The 21,020-nt window shown below is 38.2% G+C and overlaps 1 protein-coding gene across 2 annotated transcripts in view; it reads left to right on the top strand.

Moving 5' to 3' along the window:
* The window catches only part of DCC (DCC netrin 1 receptor), a 937,052-nt gene that overhangs the window by 777,222 nt on the left and 138,810 nt on the right, over positions 1-21,020 (top strand). For both annotated transcript variants that reach the window (XM_070421174.1, XM_070421175.1), the window contains exons 13-14: positions 3,859-4,000; positions 12,872-12,982. In XM_070421174.1, coding sequence (XP_070277275.1) covers positions 3,859-4,000; positions 12,872-12,982 — 253 coding nt within the window. The remainder of the gene's footprint in view (positions 1-3,858; positions 4,001-12,871; positions 12,983-21,020) is intronic.

Raw genomic sequence — 21,020 nt, forward strand, 5'->3', positions numbered from 1 at the left:
GCAGCAGCCCTAAGGAGCAGATAGCTGAGCAGTAAGGGGCAGCGAGCGGGTGGGCAGTAAGGAACAAGGGGTCTTGGACTGCAAGAGGGATGTCCAACTGCTGGCTTAGGCCCAATCCCCCTGGGGAGCGGGCCTAAGTCGGCAGGCAGACATCCCTCAAGGGTCCCAGACTGGGAGAGGGTGCAGGCCGGTGTACAAATTTCATGCACCAGGCCTCTAGTTAGCTCATATTGCAGATGAGAACATCTGGACTTAGAGAGCTTAAGTGGTTCATTACTGATAAGGAGAATGGCTGCTATGGGTGAGACACTGGAGACAGGGGGATCGAGTAGTTATGTATGGCAATATTTTGAGCAATGATTAGTTAAGGCCTGAACCAGGGTACTGGCAGAGGGAAGGTAAATAAAGACAGCTGGGAATTATAATTAAAAAAAAAAGTTCTTCAAAGTGCTGATGGTCACTCTTTAATAAAAGTAGGGCCTCATTGAAAGCATGTTTCATTCTTCAAGCAACTTTACTTGAGATTCAAGAAGTCATTGGAAGTACAGAACAGAAAGAAGGGGCAGAGTGGAAAACTGATTTTCAATTTAGTTTCGAGATCCTTCAGTTCCTGCCATGTTTCAGCCACAGCATCCTTCTTTGCTACAAGGAATTTGTTTCGAATGATGCCCTCCAATTCCCTCTAGGGGAATGCTCTCCAGATAAAACCACTTAAAATTTTTTTAAAAGCTCTTTACAAAGAAACTGAACATGTTTTGAGAGGAGTTTGTCTTCCCCTGTAGTTCACTCTAGAGAGAGTAAGGCAAAATGTCAGTGTGCAATGGGATATGTGGAATTAAAAAGAGAAGTTTGTGAAATGTAGTTCCTGAAAAAAATTGGGGCATTGGGTTTATCAGGGTTTTTTTTTTCTGTTTTCTTACTAATATGCACCTAGAGTGAAGGAATAAATTAATGTGGTCCATGAAAAGGATAATACTGTAACCAAATAACCAAGGGGTCCAGGCTGCCTGTCACCACTTGAGCCAAGGAAGCAGAGACAGGGCTGAATCCTATATGAGCGTTTATCCCAATAATGATAGCAGGATGGGAAATCAGGAAGTCATCCACAAAAATCTGCTCCGTCCCTCCCCATAACCAGCTGCTTATATTGGGTAGAAAGACAAAGATTATGTGGGAAAGTAAGAGTTACAGGCGTGGGAAAGTAGGCACTGTATAATGGTTACAGGTGACCAGAAATGCGAGCTGGGGCTGGGCGGTTGCAGAGGGTGGGTGCCTCCAGGGACTAGATTGTTTCAGCCACGTGGTTGTGACTCTTTCCATAATGATGGGCAGCTCTCGGAAAAGGAGGATGGGCTGCATTCTCATGTTAGCTCCCATGTCCCAGGGCATATAACTCTTAGCCAGGTTAGAATGTGCTTTCTCTAATCAGAACAGAATGATCACAATTAATAGAGCATGGTTAATATTTCTTAACTAGAGGCCCGGTGCACAAATATTCGAATATTCGTGCACGAGGGTTGAAGGGGGGCCCTCAGCCCAGCCTGCGCCCTCTCACAGTCCAGGGCCCTTCAGGAAATGTCCATGTGGGAGCGAACCTAAGCTGGCAGTCAGACATCCCTCTGGCAGCCTGGGAGCCCTCAGGGGATGTCCGACTGATGGCTTAGGCCTGAGAGTGGGCTTAAGCCATCAGTCGGACATCTTTAGTGCTGCCAAGGAGGTGGAAGAGGCTCCTGCCACCGCCACTGCGCTCGCAGCCATCAGCCTGGCTTGTGGCTGAGCAGAGCTCCCCCTATAGAAGCAGACTAACCACCAGGGGGCAGCTCCTGTGGAACATCTGCCCTCTGGAGGTCAGTGTGCGTCATAGCAACCAGTCATTCCCAGTCATTCCAAAGGGTCAATTTGCATATTACCCTTTTATTATATAGGATAATGGCTAATCCCCAATATTCTATTTCTGCCTCTAACAATACTGCATCACCAAATTGGATGGAACTATCTCAAACAGAAATAAAGGCCAATGAAACATTTCCTTTTAAATCAATAAACCTGACTGCTCTCCACTATGCTATTTGTAAGCCAATTCATTTTTTATACTAACCAAAGACGGGGTGGAGGAATTTGGAGAAACTCAGTTTTATAGTTTTTTCAAATCTGAAAAAAAAATGAAATTAATCCTTGATTCACTGTAACAATGAAAAGGATTAATTTCTCCTTCTCAAGTAATGAAAGGACCAAAAGTCAAGTCACAGCTACTAGAATTGATATTTCAAAAGTCAAAGGTCATGTGTTAAGTACTTTTAATAAAAATCATTACCAGACTGGCCCATGAAGACGAGGTCATGTTACAAGAATGTCCCTATAACAGTGACAGCTGTAGGTGGCTTGGTGAGGGAAGGGCAATGAGTGTGAGCTACTGAGCCCTGGCAGAAGGGATCTCATACAGAAAATAAATGCATTAGACCATTCAATAGGAAATAATAGCTGAACACTTTCACTTAACTTCCCCAAGCAACATGCCTTGGGTCATCTAGCTATATCATGTGCAGAAGAATTTGCACAGAAAGAATTTGAGCACCAAAGGTTTTGCAGTCTATTGGTGTTTGCTTGAAATCAGTAAGAAAGCATGAAAGATGTTAATGAATTTAGCTGTTACACACATATGAGGATGAATAATAAAATTACTTCCAAAAATAAATAATAAACATTGAGAGACTTTACCCATTGGTATGTAGAGTGTATAACTGATCCTATTAATTAGGTGCTGTAGGCATTGATATTAAGGTATCAGCTATGTGTGCATAATTTATACAATCACTGGAAATCCCCAAATGTGATAAAGAAAAATTATTTATGTGAAAAACTATTTCTCATGTGATCATTAGTATAATTAAGATCTTCAAGCTTATCAAGTGATTTACAAGTACTTGGTAGACATACTAAGCATAATTATTCTCCCTTTTTCAATATATGCATTGAAATTAAGGACATTTATGAGAAAAAGAGAGGTAACTCAGCAACACCATGGCAAAGCATTAACTAGTAATCATAAGGTTTTACCTCTGGATCTAAGGTTTAATCTCTTCACATGTATTTTCATTTCCTATTTGAAATTCATTTTGACTTTTCAAAAAATAAGCTTGTAATCTTTGGAAAATGATGCTTATTGATTTACCAAGGGAAGGCCTATTGGATAGCTTAAAAACTAATGATTTCAATTCAGTTTTATTTCTTTCAAGAATATTTTATAGGAGAATTTAGGTGATTAGAATTGGCAAGTAGACACCCTATGATTATTTATTTTAGTATGAATGGATAAACATATGTTAGAATAAACAGTTGGATAATCTTCCAGTGACGGTACAAGGTGACTCTGGCCCCATTCAATTTCATTTTTTGTAAAATTATTAAATAATGATAATATCTGCTATTACTACCTTGGAGCACTGAAAAATAAAAATAGAACGTATACTTCTTCATCAAATCTGGTTTTCTTAAACACATGAGAGCAAAGAACATGTCCACACACATGAATGTGGAGGGGGTAATAAGGGAAGGACAATTCTGTATATATTTACAGCTATGAGTTCTTTGGGAGCCACAGACAATATATCATTAATTTTTATTCATTAGTTTATCTCCCAAAGAGCATAGTCAATCAAATGAAATGCATTTTTGTCAAGATTAGACAAATAGGAATACTGCCAAATTGTAAGAATGCATTGAACCTGGTTCTAAGGGGCAACCCCCAGCACTTCTTGCTCCTCTGCTTTATACTTACTGGTAGGTTCGGGTCATTTCCTTGACCCTGTTCTGTCGTCCATCCTGTCTCTGTTTGAATTTGCATCTGTTATTTTTCAGAGTATCAAAGTGAGCTGGCTGCCTCCTCCATCCGGAACACAAAATGGATTTATTACCGGCTATAAAATTCGACACAGGAAGACGACCCGCAGGGGCGAGATGGAAACATTGGAGCCAAACAACCTCTGGTACATGTTCACAGGTCAGTGTTCACACGGTGTAGTCTTACAAGTTTTTGATGAATTAAATGCTTTGGGAATAGAATGCATTCTCACTTCAAGGGAACATTTTTTTTCCTGGCAGGTGACAATTGTTGGTCTGAACAAGAAAAACCTCTATATTTTGAACTTGATATTTTCTATAATGTTTTCACTACATATTTTATTTCTGGATCATTATCTTAATAAGTGCATCATATATTTTCTTAAAAATCAATTTCAGTTTTTCAGCATTGCTGATTCAATATAGCACCTGTTGCCAAATAACTTCTAAATTTTTAGCTAATAACTAAATGGTTCCAAGTTTAAGCCACTTTGGTCTCGCTTCCCCCAATCTCCTGGGTGGTAATGGTGTTGGAAAATGGAAAGAAGGGTTAGCTTGGGGAATAAACAGATAGATTGTTCTACATTTCATAGATATCAAGGTAAATTCACTTTTATAGCAATATTGGTAGAATTCTTGATAGTTCAAACTTCTCTATGAAAACTGGACCCAGTTTTCAGGTAGTAGTTAGAGGATTATTTTTAATAAAATTAATAATTATATATCTACTTTAGCTATTGACATACAATGCCAGTCTAGTTTCTTTCCTAGAACACAGAGGCTGAGGCAGGCTTTCAAAAATAAGGCCTTTGGGGGTGCAAGCCCAGGAAAACAAGAGTGAGGGGACAAGGGGAGGGAGCCAGGGCAGAAGGGAAATCAGATCATGGAGGCATGTTATTGAGCTGACCACACGTTAGGACAAATACAGAGCTTGCTTGGCCTCATATGGTGTCTCTTGAGAGACTGTGAGCCTCACAGTCAATGGCTGGATAGGAAGTGTGAGCAGTTTCTCTCTTTCCTATCATTAGTCAAAATCTACTGACAGATTGGATTTTGGACCTACACACAGCTCCCTGGGATGCCAGAGCTCCAGGGAGTATCCAAACATGGAATTCTCCTTGTCAATCAGCACCTATGTGAGGGTGGATGGGTCTGGTTTAGCAGCAATACTCAGGCCTGGTAACCCTAAGCAGAGAGTAAATTTTTGCTAGAGGCTTGAGAAGCAAAGCAAATCACGGTGGCTCATGGCAAGGATTGGTGAGTGCAGTTGAGCCAATCTGAGATGGCACAGAAATTGTGCCTAGGACAATATACACACTAAAACCCATAACTTAGAGCTAATGCAGAAGTAAACTGTTACTGCAGAGGAGAAGAAAGAAAGTAACCCTTTATTTATTCCTTTTTCTGTGGTAAGTAATCAGTAAATTTCCACTTGGAATCATAGTACAGGTACACAATCCACATGAGCGCACGCACGTGCGCATGTGCACACTGACACACACACACACACACACACACACACTTTAAAATCGTATTCAGCCTACAGTCTGAAACTTGATAGAAATCTGTTTTTTCCCCCTCAGGTTGTTTGGCTTTTATGCTTATAACATTTTAGCATAATAATGAGAGTGCTTCCAAGGTAGATTGCCAAAAAAGTGTATTATTTTATATCTGGACAGATTCTCCCAGGCAGGTATTGTTGATTCTATCAGTGATGGCGAACCTTTTGAGCTCAGCGTGTCAGCATTTTGAAAAACCCTAACTTAACTCTGGTGCCGTGTCACATATAGAAATTTTTTGGTTTGCAACCATAGTAAAACAAAGACTTATATTTTTGATATTTATTTTATATATTTAAATGCCATTTAACAAAGAAAAATCAACCAAAAAAATGAGTTCGCGTGTCACCTCTGACACACGTGTCATAGGTTCGCCATCACTGTTCTAAGTGGAAGTCATGGCACTCTACTGTACATTTAAAAAGCTCAGGAAAAGCTAAGATCCTATGCCTTTTTCTCTGATGAAATGATCAGAAGGTAAAAATAATTGAAGTTGAAGTGAGGTAGATGTGTTCTTTATTATGTTTAACAGAACATGTAGTATCCTTTGGGAGAAATCACCAAAATTTTAAAATCTTACTGAAAATTTTTTAGTATAATTCCTAAGATTTATGTTTGTCCGGAAGAAGGACTCTAAGGATAATTTAATGGAAGCCTTATATTTTAATAGATATGGGCACTTGAAGCCCTGAAACTTTTTTTAATCAAGGCTTTTCTTTCTCAAATGAAAGATTAAATACAAAAATAAACTTCTTTTTATAAAATAATTAATTAAATTATGAGCATTCCAATAGAAAAACTAAGGATTGGCTATTCAATTTACAGAACTATAAATGCTGAATAAGCATGATGAAATGTTCAATCTTATTGGTAGAGAAATATAAATTAAAACAAAAATGAGTTAGCATTTTCCTTTGATTAAAGTTATAAAGGTAAAAATGAATGATGATAGCCTTTTCTGGAAAGCATCTGACAGAAATACAAACTTTCATATACTGCTTGTGGGACATAAAATTTCCTGACTATTTCTAGAAGCAATGTGCATATGTTATATACAGATGTATATACGTATGTACGTGTGTATGTGTGTTTAAGAATACATTTTAGGTTTCCAACTTCTAGCAGTTTGTTCCAATTCAACAATCATATTTTTGGCAAAGTTTTTTACTCTACGAATGATTAACTCTTTGCACTGTTACTTTAATAACAAATAATAAAAAAGTTCCTAAACATCCAATTATAGACAGTTAACTAGAAATTTCAGACATAATCATATCATGGAGTATTGTACATCTATTGAAAATGAAGTAATATAAAAATACTAAATTATATATTAAATATTTAAAACATATCACTAACTTAGTTTTCAATCAGTATTAGTATATAAGTCCATATTTATAAACCAAAAAAATGAAATCATTGGAAAATATTTAGAATAATAGATACCAAATATTAATAGTGATTGCTGCTAACTTTTATAACAATAAAATATGTATTTTTAATTGCATATGTAAAGTGTAAAACAAAAGGTCAAGACTCTAGTGTCATATTGCAACTTTTGGTTACAAAAATTGAAGATTTCCTCCCACTATAGCTAAGTGTACTCCCACTGGACAGCTAAGAAGTGAGTTGGCAAATGGAAAGTATCACATTAAACTCAGTAATATCAAACCAAGATTCAGACACCCTAAATAGACAAACTTAAAGGATTTTCTTTCTACAGAAGGTATAATCATTTTTTCACTTGTTATTCTTTCTTTATTTTTTCTTTATTGATTAAGGTATTACATATGTGTCCTTATACCCCCCCCCCCACTCATGCCCTCCCCCCCCCTGTTGTCTGTGTCCATTGGTTAGGCCTGTATGCATGCATACAAGTCCTTTGGTTGATCTCTCCCCCTTACCCCTGTGCTCCCCTACTTTCCCTCTGTGGTTTGATAGTCTGATTGATGCTTCTCTGTCTCTGGATCTGTTTTTGTTCATCAGTTTATGTTGTTCATTATATTCCACAAATGAGTGAGATCATGTGATATTTATCTTTCTCTGACTGGCTTATTTCGCTTAGCATAATGCTCTCCAGTTCCATCCAGGCTGTTGCAAATGGTAAGAATTCCTTCTTTTTTACCACAGCGTAGTATTCCATTGTGTAGATGTACCACAGTTTTTTAATCCACTTATCTGCTGATGGGCACTTAGGACTTAAACATAAAATGGGAAACCATAAAAATATTAGAGGAATCCACAGGCAGCAAAATCTCAGACATATGCCGAAGCTATATCTTCACCAATACAGCTCCTAGGGCAATGGAAACTAAAGAGAAAATAAACAAATGGGACTACATCAAAATAAAAAGCTTCTGCACAGCAAAAGAAACCATCAACAAAACAACAAGAAAGCCCACTGCATGGGAGAACATATTTGCCAATGTTATCACCGATAAGGGTTTAATCTTCAACATTTACAAGGAACTTATACAACTTAACAAAAGAAAGATAAACAAACAACTTAATCAAAAAATGGGTAATGGACCTAAATAGATACTTTTCAAAAGAGGGCATAAGGAAGTCCAAGAGATATATGAAAACATGCTCAAAGTCACTAATCATCCGAGAGATGCAAATCAAAACGACAATGCAGTGCCATCTCACACCTTGTCAGAATGGCTATCATCAACAAATCAACAAACGACAAGTGCTGGCGAGGATGCAGAGAAAAGGGAACCCTCGTGCACTGCTGGTGGGAATGCAGACTCCACTGTGGAGAATAGTATGGAGTTTCCTCAAAAAACTAAAAATGGAACTTCCATTTGACCCAGTGATCCCACTTCTAGGAATATATCCCAATAAACTAGAAATACCAATCAGAAAGGATATATGCACCCCTATGTTCATAGGAGCACAATTTACCATAGCTAATCATTTTTTAAAAATGATTATACAGAGAACAGCAAGCATAAGCCTTTTCACTACCAAAGACCCTATATTAGTCCTAGGGCTGACATAATAAATTACCACAAACGTGGTAGCTTAAAACAGATTTTTTTTTTCTTTCAGTTCAGGAAGTGAGAAGTTAAAAATCAATGCATCAGCAGGATTGGTTCCTTTTGGAGGTTATGAGAGAGCATCCATCCCACGTTTCTCTCCTAACCTCCAGTGGTTGCTGGCAACCCTTGACATTCTTTGGCTTACAGATGCATTGCTCAAATATTTGCCTCCACCTCTGCAGACCTTCCTCTGTGTGTCTCCATGGCCTCTCCTCTTCTCATAAGGGCACCAGTGATGGTGTATATCCCACCATAAATCCAGGATGATTTCATCTTGAAATATTTTAAATCTGTTTCTATTGATTTTTAGAGAGAGAGGAAGGAAGAGGGAGAGAGCTACATTTATCAGTTGCCTCCTGTATACCCCCAACTAGGATCAAACCGGCAACCTGGGTCTGTGCCCTGACCAGGAATTGAACCAGTGACCTTCAGATGTCTGGGATGACACTCAACCAACTGAGCCTCACCAGCCAGGGCTTTTTAAATTTTAGAGAGAGAAAGGGAGAGGGGCAGAGAGACTCATCTTGAAATCTTGAACTTATTATCTCTGCAGGGGCCCTATTTTCAAGGAAGGTCACATTCTAATGTTCAGGGGGACACTATTCAACTCACCAGAGACACCTCCTATTATTTTTCTCTCAAGGACAATTATTTTGAATTGTATCCTCTCATAAACTTTGTTTATTCAAAAATAAATAATTTAGTACCACATGTTTTATTCATCTAAAATATGTGTGACAATCAGAGCTTCAAATCAACGTGACATAACCCATCACCACTCTGGTTTAATATCATTCCAGCTTATGGCAAAGAAGTAGCTCAACTTGTTACTGGCCTAGCTCACAAATGCTTGCTTTCATTTGCATAGCTTCATAGGAATCTCAACTCCAAATTTGAAGCCTTCATTCATACTGTTCTTTCTTCCTTTCGATACTTATAAAATGCAAATACCACCTGAGCAGTTATATTTAAAACTGTAACTGATGTTTATTGCAAAAAAGCCACACAAGTGCCAGTTTTAATTTGAAGCAAAGAAATAAAAAAGAGCCAGAAAATAGCCTTATGCTCTGAAAACATTAAAAACAAGTTTTACAAAACATCTGCCTTCTCTTCCTCTATGTGGATTGGCTTCCCTTGTGCCTGCTGCATTTCTAGATGTTGTGGAAATATCTTCAATGCTGCAAAGCGTGGAGAAGTCAGCACGGAACTTACCCTGGTAGATTGGCTGTGGTTTTCACTTGTCCCCAGGATATATTTAGTATATGCACTTTCTAGTAAGCAGCGTAATTGATTTTTCTATGGTGATCTACAACACTTTAAAACGTACAGGATTTGACCCCATGTTTTCAATACCTGTAAGACAGGTGGATATATTGATTTGGCTGTTAGAAAATTGGAAATGCCAGATGTTTCATTTGATGATATGAATAAATATTCAGGTATAGACACGCAAACACTTTTTTGTACAATCCTCCGTGTGTTATACAGGTGTGTGTTATTGTTGTTGTGTGTTTTGCTAGGAGAATGAGACATCTGCAATAACAAAGTAATTCCGATATAACAAGGATTTTAAACCACAATGATGAGTTTATTGTGGAAAGCCCTGTCAACTATATTTTAAAATGCTGTTTTTGATTTTTGAGAGCTCTTCAGAAAAGCTTGTTTGGGATTGAGTTCAGGAGTTTTCTTGTGTTTCATGGCTGAGATAGAATAAACAATGATAAACACACATTGATATTTCAAGGACTGAAAAACTAAAACAATAGCATAGATATTTTATAACAAGGTTAACATTAGGAGAATAAAGGGGGATCATATTGTTTGAATAATATACCATCTCTTGCCATAAGCTCTAAGAAATGAGAAATAGAACAAAAGAATTACAAAGCTTGAAGGGACTTAGTATTGTTGGAGATAGAAATAGGCAGAAGGCAATCAGCTTTCGACAGTGAAATTTTGTTACAGCTAAGAAAAGAATTGCTACCTACACCATACATCTTTCTTAGAATTAAATTATAGTTAGAAGCAGCTGAGTAACACATGTGCACGTGCGCACGCACACACACACACACACACACACACACACACACACACACACACTGAGATTGGATCCTGAACTAACCAAAGCAGGACCTATACCATTTACCTCACCTATTCCCCTTGTTTTACAGAAAAGGTAGCAGAGGCCCAAAGCCTGACATTGCTAACATTTGTTTACTAGTTAAAGTGATGATCCCAACTAAATCACAGGTTTCCTGACTCCTGGTTACATGCAGCCTGTGCTATACAATGTTGTTGTTTTTAGCTCCCTAGATGACTGGCTGTTATATGAATCTGTAGAGGATTATTAATATTCAAATATTTCAAACATGTACACACTAATGCCAACCTTAACTTTGAAAGCAAAAACTATGCTGAAAACAGGAGAGGGGTTCCTCAAAATATTAAAAATAAAACTGCCGCTTAAAGATCGAACTGCCGATGACCCAGCAATCCCACATCTGGGAATACATCAAAGGAATTGAAATCCATATCTGGAAAGGATACTGCACGTCCAGGCCCACTGCAGCATCATTCACAATAGCCAGATAAAGAAATAACCGAAATGTCCACTGACAAACAAAGGAGTCTTTTAGTGTGGTAACTACATACAATGGAATAGTCTTCAACCTTTAAAAACAAGGACATCCTGCCATTTGCGACAACATGGAAGACATGCTAAGTGAAATCAGTCAGTCACAGAAGGACAAATACCGCATGATTCTACTTACATGAGGTATAAAGTGTCAAACTCATAGAAGCAGAGTATAGAATGCCAGGGACCAGGGAGAGAGTACATAAGAAGCTGTTCAGTGGGTATAAAGTGACAATTACACAAGTTGTGTAAGTTGTAGAGGTCTCTGTTACACCATAGTGCCTACAGTCAACAATACTACATTGTGCACTTAAATCTCATTAAGAAGGTATCAGATATTAACAAAGAGTAGATAACCAAAGGACAAAACATGGTGAGCAATGAGCCTCCGTGAGGCATGACAAAGATCTTATATTCAAAAGTATGTGTTTGCCACCTCCCTGATGGTGTTGGATATTTTATCATTATATCTTATCATTATAGTTTCTTCGTGTGTTAGTGATGTGTGTGCCTTCCATGTGTCAGGCTGGGTTCTGTAGATATACAGTTAAAATACCAATAATGACAAAAACAACAGTGCCAAAACCATTCTCGGGCCATGTCTTCATGGAGCTTCAGTGTATTTTATAAAATCAGAAGTCCTTAACAGGACATTTTGTGTTATAGATACCTTTGTGTGGGCGAGTTAATCAAGTTGTCTTCTCTAATGGTACTATTTATTGATGGCAATTGTCCCTTGACATTAAGAAGTCCATGCTATCCATCACTTAAAACACTATCTCCTCTGAGTAGTAAGTTATACTTCCCCTTAATACCAACATGTGTTCATTCTCCTATGCAAAAATCTGCAAATGCATAATGTTGTACATTATATAAGCCTCATTTCCTTAGTAGTTTACTTTCTTTATGAATTTTCCTTGGCACCAAATGTGTGTGCCATGTGTGATTAACGAAAAAAAGCAAAGAGGGATTATATTTTTATCTTTATCAGGGTTGTTCAACACCTTGAGATTTAAGGACTTGTCAATTTCAACTGAGTCCTCAACATCTCAAAAAAGTCACGTGCTCCTTTGACAGGTGTCATCTGTTTTACAGTAATTTGTTGTGTTAATGAGCTACTAGCGATTCAGCTAAAAGGAAAATTATTTACATACAAAATTAACACATATCACACTAATGATCCACGGGCTCTCTCATCTACCTGTACTCTAAAATTAGCCTGCAGGATACAATATTATTTGTACTAATTATCATAGAGATAGACTTGTGTCATGCTCTATTATGGAAGCAATGCAAAACAAAGTATGCCTTGTGACGGTTTTGGGAGACGAAAGCCCTAATATTTTTTGCTGAAGTGCAGTAGCTTTGGATTCTTTTTGCTTTGCCCAAATAAAACATAATCACTGACCTTGGATGGATGATGAGGACATAAATTTTTAGATTGATGGTTTTTGATTTATAGGCAGGCCTCTTCCGGACTGTGAGGAAAAATGATCCTTGCTATTTCTGATTATTTCTTCATCGTTCATATTTTATATTCTGCATCTATCCTGAGGCTATTTTCAGGAATACATTTTTATAAACTGGACCAAAATAAATAAGAATATATGAAAAATAATTTGAGTTCTTACTATAATATGTCTGACCTTTTGGCCAAAATAAAAGTAATTACCTCAACCATCACAAACAACATAAAGCATGTCTACAGTAGTTAAAATTTAACTAAGTTTTGAAACTCAGCTAGAAATAGTTACTCAGTATTTTTTTTTTCTTTGTGGAAAACTATTTCCTAGGACTGGAGAAAGGAAGTCAGTACAGTTTTCAAGTGTCAGCCATGACAGTCAATGGCACGGGACCAGCTTCCAACTGGCACACAGCGGAGACCCCAGAGAATGATCTAGATGGTAAGATCTTTCCTCAATCATTATCACTCTGACTTCTGTCTTCCTTGCTACTTCAGCTTCAAAGGCTCTCTTTAAGAAAGTTAATGAACTCCATCATGGGGGATATTTATTTTTTCTATATCTTTAGATGCAAAACCAAAAAACCTTAATGAGTATAGTCTTCAACATTGCCATGTAAATATAAATTAATTATGCATTAATTATAGTCCTCATATTATGTTACTTATTTCAAGATAATTTGAAGTTATCTTTTTAATATTTATTTTGAATAGTTGACCTTAAACATTTTTGTCACAGGAACTGCTACAATTTCTGATAATTATCATGAAATATAATTAATTTGCATAGTTTTTATGCTGTTTTATGATGCATATGCAAAACAGCAATTTATATTTTTTATTTGTTTATGTTATGGTTCTTAGTATTTGACACTTAATTTTTATATAAAGGACAATCTACTTTCTTGATTTGATAGTTATGGTGATTCATATAAAAATCACAACACTAAGTATAAGCAAATTTTTCAAAATTACAAGATGAGAAATATTTTATGAAATAAAAATATCATATAGCTAAATAAGAAAATAAAAATCAAGAGAAAGAAATGAAAACAACAGAAAAAAACATCTAAATAATAAAACAGAAATATACTATAGAGATTACAACCTACAAGTGAAAGAGATAGAAATTCATGCAAATGAGTGGTATTTGGAAAAGGAAATTGTGATCTATAAACTTAAAGCTAGGCGATCAAAACTGGGACCATGAAAAAATGGTAAAAGAATGAATACATGTGGCTCTGGCCTATTGGCTCAGTTGGTTGGAACATCATCCCTTACCCCAAAAGGTTGGGGGTTCGATTCCCAGTGGGGGCACATATGGATGTTTCTCTCTCTCAATTCCTCTCTTTCTAAAATCAATATAAACCTATCCTCAGACAAGGATTAAAATAAGAAACACATGTGCATTGAAAATATGATGACACAAGACAACTGTCTAAATAACTGACAGTGAAATTTCTATGAGGCCTATTAGTTCTATATTCCTTCCCTCTTCTGTCCTCTTTCTCTCTTCCTCCTTCCCTTCTCATTTTTATTCTTGTTCTGGTTCTTCTTCCGTCACCCTTTCTCAAGTCTGTCCTACCTTCCTCTTTTGCAAACTCTTCCTCCTCATTTTTCTCCTCTTTAACCTTTCCCTTTTTCTCTTTCTAAATAATCTACCCTCATTTGTGATTTTAACATAGTCACTGAATAGATTTTACAAAGTAATTATGACAGCTCTAAAATAATAAACAAATGCTGTTTCCACAATAATAGTAACCACTGACAAGGGACAGCACATTCATTCAAAGAATATTGAAAGAAAATGTACTAAGCTTTAGGCACTGAGGATATAATAATTAATAAGAAAGACATGATCTGTTGCTTGTGGATCTTAGAGTATAACAAAGAAAGACAAACATTCGTGGTGAAATAATAGGAAATTGACATTTTTTAGTTCAAACCCAGGTGAATATTGGCCCTGTCCATCATATTAACATAGGATGGATAGAGAGGTGGATTGATAGGCAAATAGACAAACATAATCAAGATTTGCATTTAAACTGAGACTTGAAGAATGAACAGGAATTAGCTGCACCAAAGCATGCATTAGAAATTGAGGGAGGAAGAAGAGAGGGCAAGGTAAATGCAGGTATGAAGTCAAGACAGGCAATGGAACTGTTGGGGGCCTGGGGGAAAAAAAGCCATCGAGACTAAAACACAGAGATGACATATGATGAGGTTTGTGAGATAAGTTCTAAATCTGACAAGAGTAAATTAAGGAGTTTGAACTCTGTCCTTGGAATGTCATTAAAGCAATAATATGCTTTCTCTTAAGCAAGTCATTAATGGGCTTTTTAAAATAGTGACTTAATTATATGTGCATTTTGATGAGGTCACTCTGGCAGAAACAAACAAAGACAATGTATTAGAAGTAGGCAAACTTGGGCCCACCTAGTGGGGACAACCCTAGAGGTGATATTATACTTTATGGGAAAATAACTTGAATCCTAGAAGATGTTATTTAAGCTAAACAAATACCTTATTTTTCTGTTTTACTTGAGAAATAGCTTTTACAGTTTATTCTTTAACTTGTCATAGGCAATATAAATTGAGAAATTGTGGAGCTACACAGTGGCAATTCGCAAAGCTCAATACCCTTCACTAGTAGGTTAGCGAACTTTAATTTATGTATTTATTTATTCAACATGGATTTCTTCTTGAAGGCCTATATATAAAAGGCATTATTTTAGGTATGGGGGTAAAACAATAAATAAGGTCCCTACTCTCAATATTTATACATTTTGTTCATATAGAGATAGTGATAAATGCTCTAAAGAAAAACAAAGCATGGTAGAGGGAATAGCAAATGGTTAGGAACTGTTTGACCTTGGCGGGTTGAGAAGATCTCTTTGACAGGTAAACTATATGCACTGACCTTAAGGCAGTGAGGGAGGCAGCCTTGTGTTTAGGTCCAACAAGAGCCCTCCAGGCAGAAGGACCAGAAAGAAACCACATCCTGAGATTGGAGCCCAGTTGGTGGTAGACATATGGCAAGGAGGCCAAGATAGCTGGGCCTAAAGTCATGAGGATGTGATCTGTTTTCTCTAAAGAATAAAAAGACAGTTAGGATATGCTATACAGATACCTTATTTTCCTATTTAACTTTTAAAGTTTGTAAGTAACTGTGGAGCTGAGACTCCAGGCGAGGTTTGTGAGTGAATGGCCAGTGCAGGTTATCTGAGCAGAGCCTCCACCAATGCTCTGGAACTGACCCTGGGGCAATGGGAGACAGTGACTCAAGGCAAAGGATTCTAAGAAATGAGGTCATATCATTTACCCAAGCCCAGGGGCTGTATCTCTTACCAGAAGGAGTGGAGACAAATGGGGCAGAGGTGCTGAAGGTCCCATAAAACACCCAGGATGGATGGGGCTCTCCACTTGACTCATGTGCTCCTTCCCCTCACTCGAATGACTCACAATCTGCGTGAAACTAAAATGTAGTGTCACAGCTCCCGGGATGGCACAAAACTTTTATTTCTCTGCATGCTTTTCATGTCCATGCAATCTTACCATCATCCAATTCACATATCTATTTTGATGAAGAATCCCTATGCTGGGCCCATGAGCCGAGTCCTAATCAATGCTGCTTAATTGGATTTGCTGGAACATTTCCAAGCCTGTGGCTTCATAATGTCCTTCTTATGAATGCAGCATACCTCCTTACCCTTTCTTCATTTTAGTGGTGATGCAGTCATTATTAAATATAATTAAGAACCTCAAGTGTGCCAAGAGGGGGGAGGAGGAGGTACAGACGTGAAAGAGATGAGAGCAGCTCTCTTGAGCGATAAACAGGTATTGGCTGCACTGGGTGAAAAGACCTCATGAAAACAAATAACACTTGAGCTAGAAACTTCAGGGAAAGGGGTTGACCAGGTATACAGGGAAGGTGTGTGAGGTAGCGTAGAAGGTATTCTTCTAAAAGAATGCCTTTAGGAAAATTATTTCTGCCAATATTGGTTCAAAATGCATCCTCATTCTTTCCAATGTTACTCAGTTATCAGTCAATTATCTTAACACATTTCAAATATTGTCTTTTCCCATTCTTCTACTTCTCTATATGGATGATAATTGCTTAGGCAATTCTGACCTTGCCCACAAGGTACCATCATAGAAAGGTAAATAAAAATTAATAGAAGATAGGGAGTAGGGTTGATACTTCTTATACATAGTGCTGTTATGATTATGATTTGAGATTGTTCACCTTCAAAACAAAATGGAAACTAATATCCATTTCAGGGCATTTTATAATATGATTGTGGGAGAGAGGTGTCTCTTGTGCTTTGTAAAGCAATGATTTGCTTGCTGTAAGAAATTAAGAGGACCAGACATATTGGTCCTGAGGCCTTCTCAATTTATTTACTCGTGGCCTCTTTGCACTGAGATACTCCCCTAAAATGAGTTCAATTTCTCATCCTCCACCCTGTTTCTCTCATTTTTATATCTGTGTTATTCAAATATTAAAAAGTATAAATCTTGATGGGAATTAATATATCTGGACAAGTGTACAACTTCAGAGTTGGTTACTAGTAGCTCCAAAGGAAAACTCAGCCTGATGGCTTGCAAGATATATATGAACTAGAGGACTGATGCACGAAATTCGTGCAAGAGTAGGCCTTCCTTTCCCCCAGCTGCCAGCACCGGCTTCCCTCTGGCACCTGGGACCCAGACTTCCCTCACAGAGAGATGTTCCGCCTACCCACCACAGCCCACCTGTCGGTGGCCTGGGTCTCCCTCTGCAGGGGCAATTATGAGGTGATGGCCAGGCCCCCAACCAATCGCATTGCACCCACCTTGGCTGGCCTGGCACCAGTGGATGTCATAGCGTGGTCCCAGATGGTCGTCCGGATGGTCATTTTGATGTTTGGCTGTTCAGTCAATTTGCATATTATGCTTTTATTATATAGGATATTAAGGAGATTTAAAAAAAAATTATTCACCTCATCCCATCTAAACTTATTCGTGTATATGTTTAAACCATAAAATAAGATATAAATGAGTTCTACCAAATCTTTCATGGCTAATGTTAGAAAGCTTTGAACTCTAAACATTCCAAAGTCAAAAATTTTGATATTAAACTTGCTTGATTTTTCATAAATTGTGGATACGGAAAAGGGATTGAAAACCAACAGAAATGGAAGACATTGCTGTAGCCAAAAATCTGCATTGGAAGGGAACTGCAGTGTTAGCCCTCTCTAGGCGCCTTGGGCTGCATTACTTCCCCCACGGCTTTGGAGTCTCTTGGTGAACCCCAGTGGGGTGATCTCCTCCTTAGGTGGTAGCTCTGAGCCCTGCAATCAGCTGCACAGACACAGTGGGTGGTGCAGAGAGCGGAAAGCAATTCTGTTTCCTGTGGCTTCCGGACTTCCTCCTGCATTCTCTGCTTGGCTTAAGCAGTTGAGGATCAACACTAACTTAGAGAAAGACTCCTATTCCTCATGGATTGCCCTTTAATTAGGATGTTTTGTTAAAGTGATTATAGAATAAACCTCACTGTTTGTTCCGGTTTGCCTGAAACCAGGTTTGCAATAACCAACAGCTGGGACGTTGTAAAATATTTAATTTGTGCCTCAAAACTTCAGCTTAAAAAAGGCAAGATTGTTAGAATTCCCAAAAGTTCTTATGTAAATGTCTTGCATAACGAATGGCTCGAGAGAATTTGTGATGAAGTTGAGCAGAGTACCCTCTAGTACAGCGATCCTCCTGGGTGCGGCAAGACCTTACAACATGCAATACCCGCCTTAGTCAGGACCACTGACTTTTTTTCCCTTCGATTGTCACATAAATAAGTGACAACAGCCAATACAACAATAGATGTCCAGTGTGAATCAATCAAAATGATACCTACTTTTTGTCATGTTGGCAAAAAATATATTTTTGGTGTGCCACAGAATTTCAGTAATTAGTTTATGTGCCATGAGATGAAAAAGGTTCAAAATCACTGTTCTAGGAAATAAAGCTGGGGGTTCTCTGTGTTGCCCCCCCCTCCCCCCGCTTTCTAATTTTGAAGTGAGCAGATAGAAACTGCTATGCACATCTATCATAATGTAGTTTAAAAATTAAGCTTCTACCCTGAAATGGAGGAGATTGGCTAGCAAGAATTTGCATTGCAGAGACTCCTGAAAATACAAATGGGATGTAGCAAAAATCATGAACCTAGGAGCAGTCTCTAATTTCCAGCCCTACTAGCCTGATCAAGTAATTGTTGAGTGAAATGGGATTGTCACAAATTCATTCGTTTTAAAAAGCGAGAAGAAATGCATAAAGCTATTTCCACAGTACTCATAAAATCGAAGATGATGAGACCACCCAGAAAGAACACTAACAATAAAACTGTCAAACTCATTCAAAAAGTGGACTCTGAAAAATGGCATATCTCTTGGCAGAAGAATGAAAAATGAGAAAAAATAAGCTTTTCACTACTTGGGAAAAAATTGGAGAATAGAAAGGAAAAAAGGAAAGAAGAGAGGGAGGGAGGGAGGGAGGGAGGGAGGGAGGGAGGGAGGGAGGGAGGGAGGGAGGAAAAGGGAAGAGAAAGAAGGGAGGTAGGAAAGAGAAGGGGAGGGGGAAGGGAGGAGAGGGGAGGGGAAGGGAAGGGAATGGAAGGGAAGGGAAGGGAAGGGAAATATTGTGAGTCATGGTAGGCTGCCCCCAAAATGTCCATGTCCTTTAACATATTCCTTTACATGACAAAAGAGATTTGGCAGATGTGATTAAGCTAAGGATCCTGGGGATTATCCTGTGTTGTCCAGGTGGGCCCGATGGACTCACAAGGGTCCTTATAAGAGGGAGGCGGGAGATGAGAGTGACAGAAAGATGTGACAAGAGAAGCAGAGCTTGGAAATGTGGAGCCAGGAGCCAAGGCAGGTGGGCAATCTCTACAAAAAGCTGAAAGAGCCAGGAAAGCATCGTCTCTAAAGCCTCCGGAAGGAGCGTGGCCCTGCTCACACCTTGAGTTAGCTCCCTGAGTGAGATTGACACTGGAGTTATGACTTCCAGGAACATAACATCAGAAATGTGCGGAGTTTTATTTATTTCATTTCATTATTTCCATCACCGTTTATCCCCTCTGTGCCCTCTTCTTCCCCCTCCACTCACCCCTTCCACCCCCCGCAATCTCCACACTGTTGTCCACTGTTGTCATGAGTTCTCTCTCTTTGTGTAAACCACAAGCTATGGCAGCAATGGGAAACTAATACAGTTGCCAGAAGAAATGTTTTGGTTGTCGTTAGAATCACTGACAGAGAGAAGTATGCTTGTGCCAAAATAACAGTTTGCACGAAATAAGATAAACCAGTTGGTTTGCGTTGTGGTTTTATATTAGAATCGCTTTGAGGCCCAAAGGTATGAAAACAATGAGCACTAAGCTTGAAATAAAAAAAGTCGGTCAATTTGCAATTTTACATTCTGAACACTTAAAAAAATCATATGGTAATGCTATTTTTAATATTTTGAAGAGCTGCCTTTATATTTTTCATAGTAACTGCACCATTTTACATTCCCATTGGGTGACCCCCTTTTTATCTTCTTCATTTTCCTTCTTACCCTCTATAATCCAGGTACAATGACCCTCTGCTTTTTTGTTTTTCTTTTTTCTTTATCTTTTTTTTTTTATTGATTTCAGAGGGGAAGGGGAGAGAGAGAGAAACATCAATGATGAGAGAGAATCATTGATCAGCTCCTCCTGCACACCCCACATCAGGGATGGAGCCCGAAACCCCAGGCATGTGCCCTGACGTGGAATCAAACCGTGACCTCCTGGTTCATAGGTCAACGCTCAACCACTGAGCCATGCAGGCCGGGCTTATTTTGTTTTTCATACCAACCTCACTCTTGTTATAAGATTTCTCCAGAGTTGTTCTCTCTGCCTATAAAGCTTCCCACCCTGTTGTTTGCTTGACTGGCTCTTTCTGGTCATTCACCTTAGACTCTACCAGGTGATATCTTCATTGGTAAGTCAGTTACTATGCCAACAGCCTGGCACTTACCAAGATCTCATGATTTCCTTGTTTATTCTTTCATTTTTTATTTTGTGGTCTTACCTTCTCGAAAATATATCTCCCTACCTAGACCTATAATACTATGAGTGGCACATAGGCAATCCACAGTAATTGTTGAAAATTCACAGGGATTAATCTGATAAATTTCCTAGTGTGTTATATGTGAACATTACTCATTAGTGGAAATCTGTAATCACCACTGAAAGAATAATAAATGTTCTTTAGAAACAAATTAAACTAAGGATCCATAATTTCATCGTATCATCAAGAATGGCAGTTGACCTACTTATCTTAATAATTCAGACTCCCGTAGAAATTTTGGGCCTCATTAATTAGCATATTTCAAGCCAAATGTGTTCTTTGGTTTCAAGTGATTTCAATAATTGCCTTAATACTTATCTATGCCTTATATATGCACTCATTGTCCTAGAGGTATTT

The sequence above is a fragment of the Myotis yumanensis genome, unplaced genomic scaffold, assembly GCF_028538775.1.
Source record: "Myotis yumanensis isolate MYYU_CA2020_CCGP unplaced genomic scaffold, mMyoYum1.0.hap1 SCAF_7, whole genome shotgun sequence".
NCBI classification, from domain to species: domain Eukaryota; kingdom Metazoa; phylum Chordata; class Mammalia; order Chiroptera; family Vespertilionidae; genus Myotis; species Myotis yumanensis.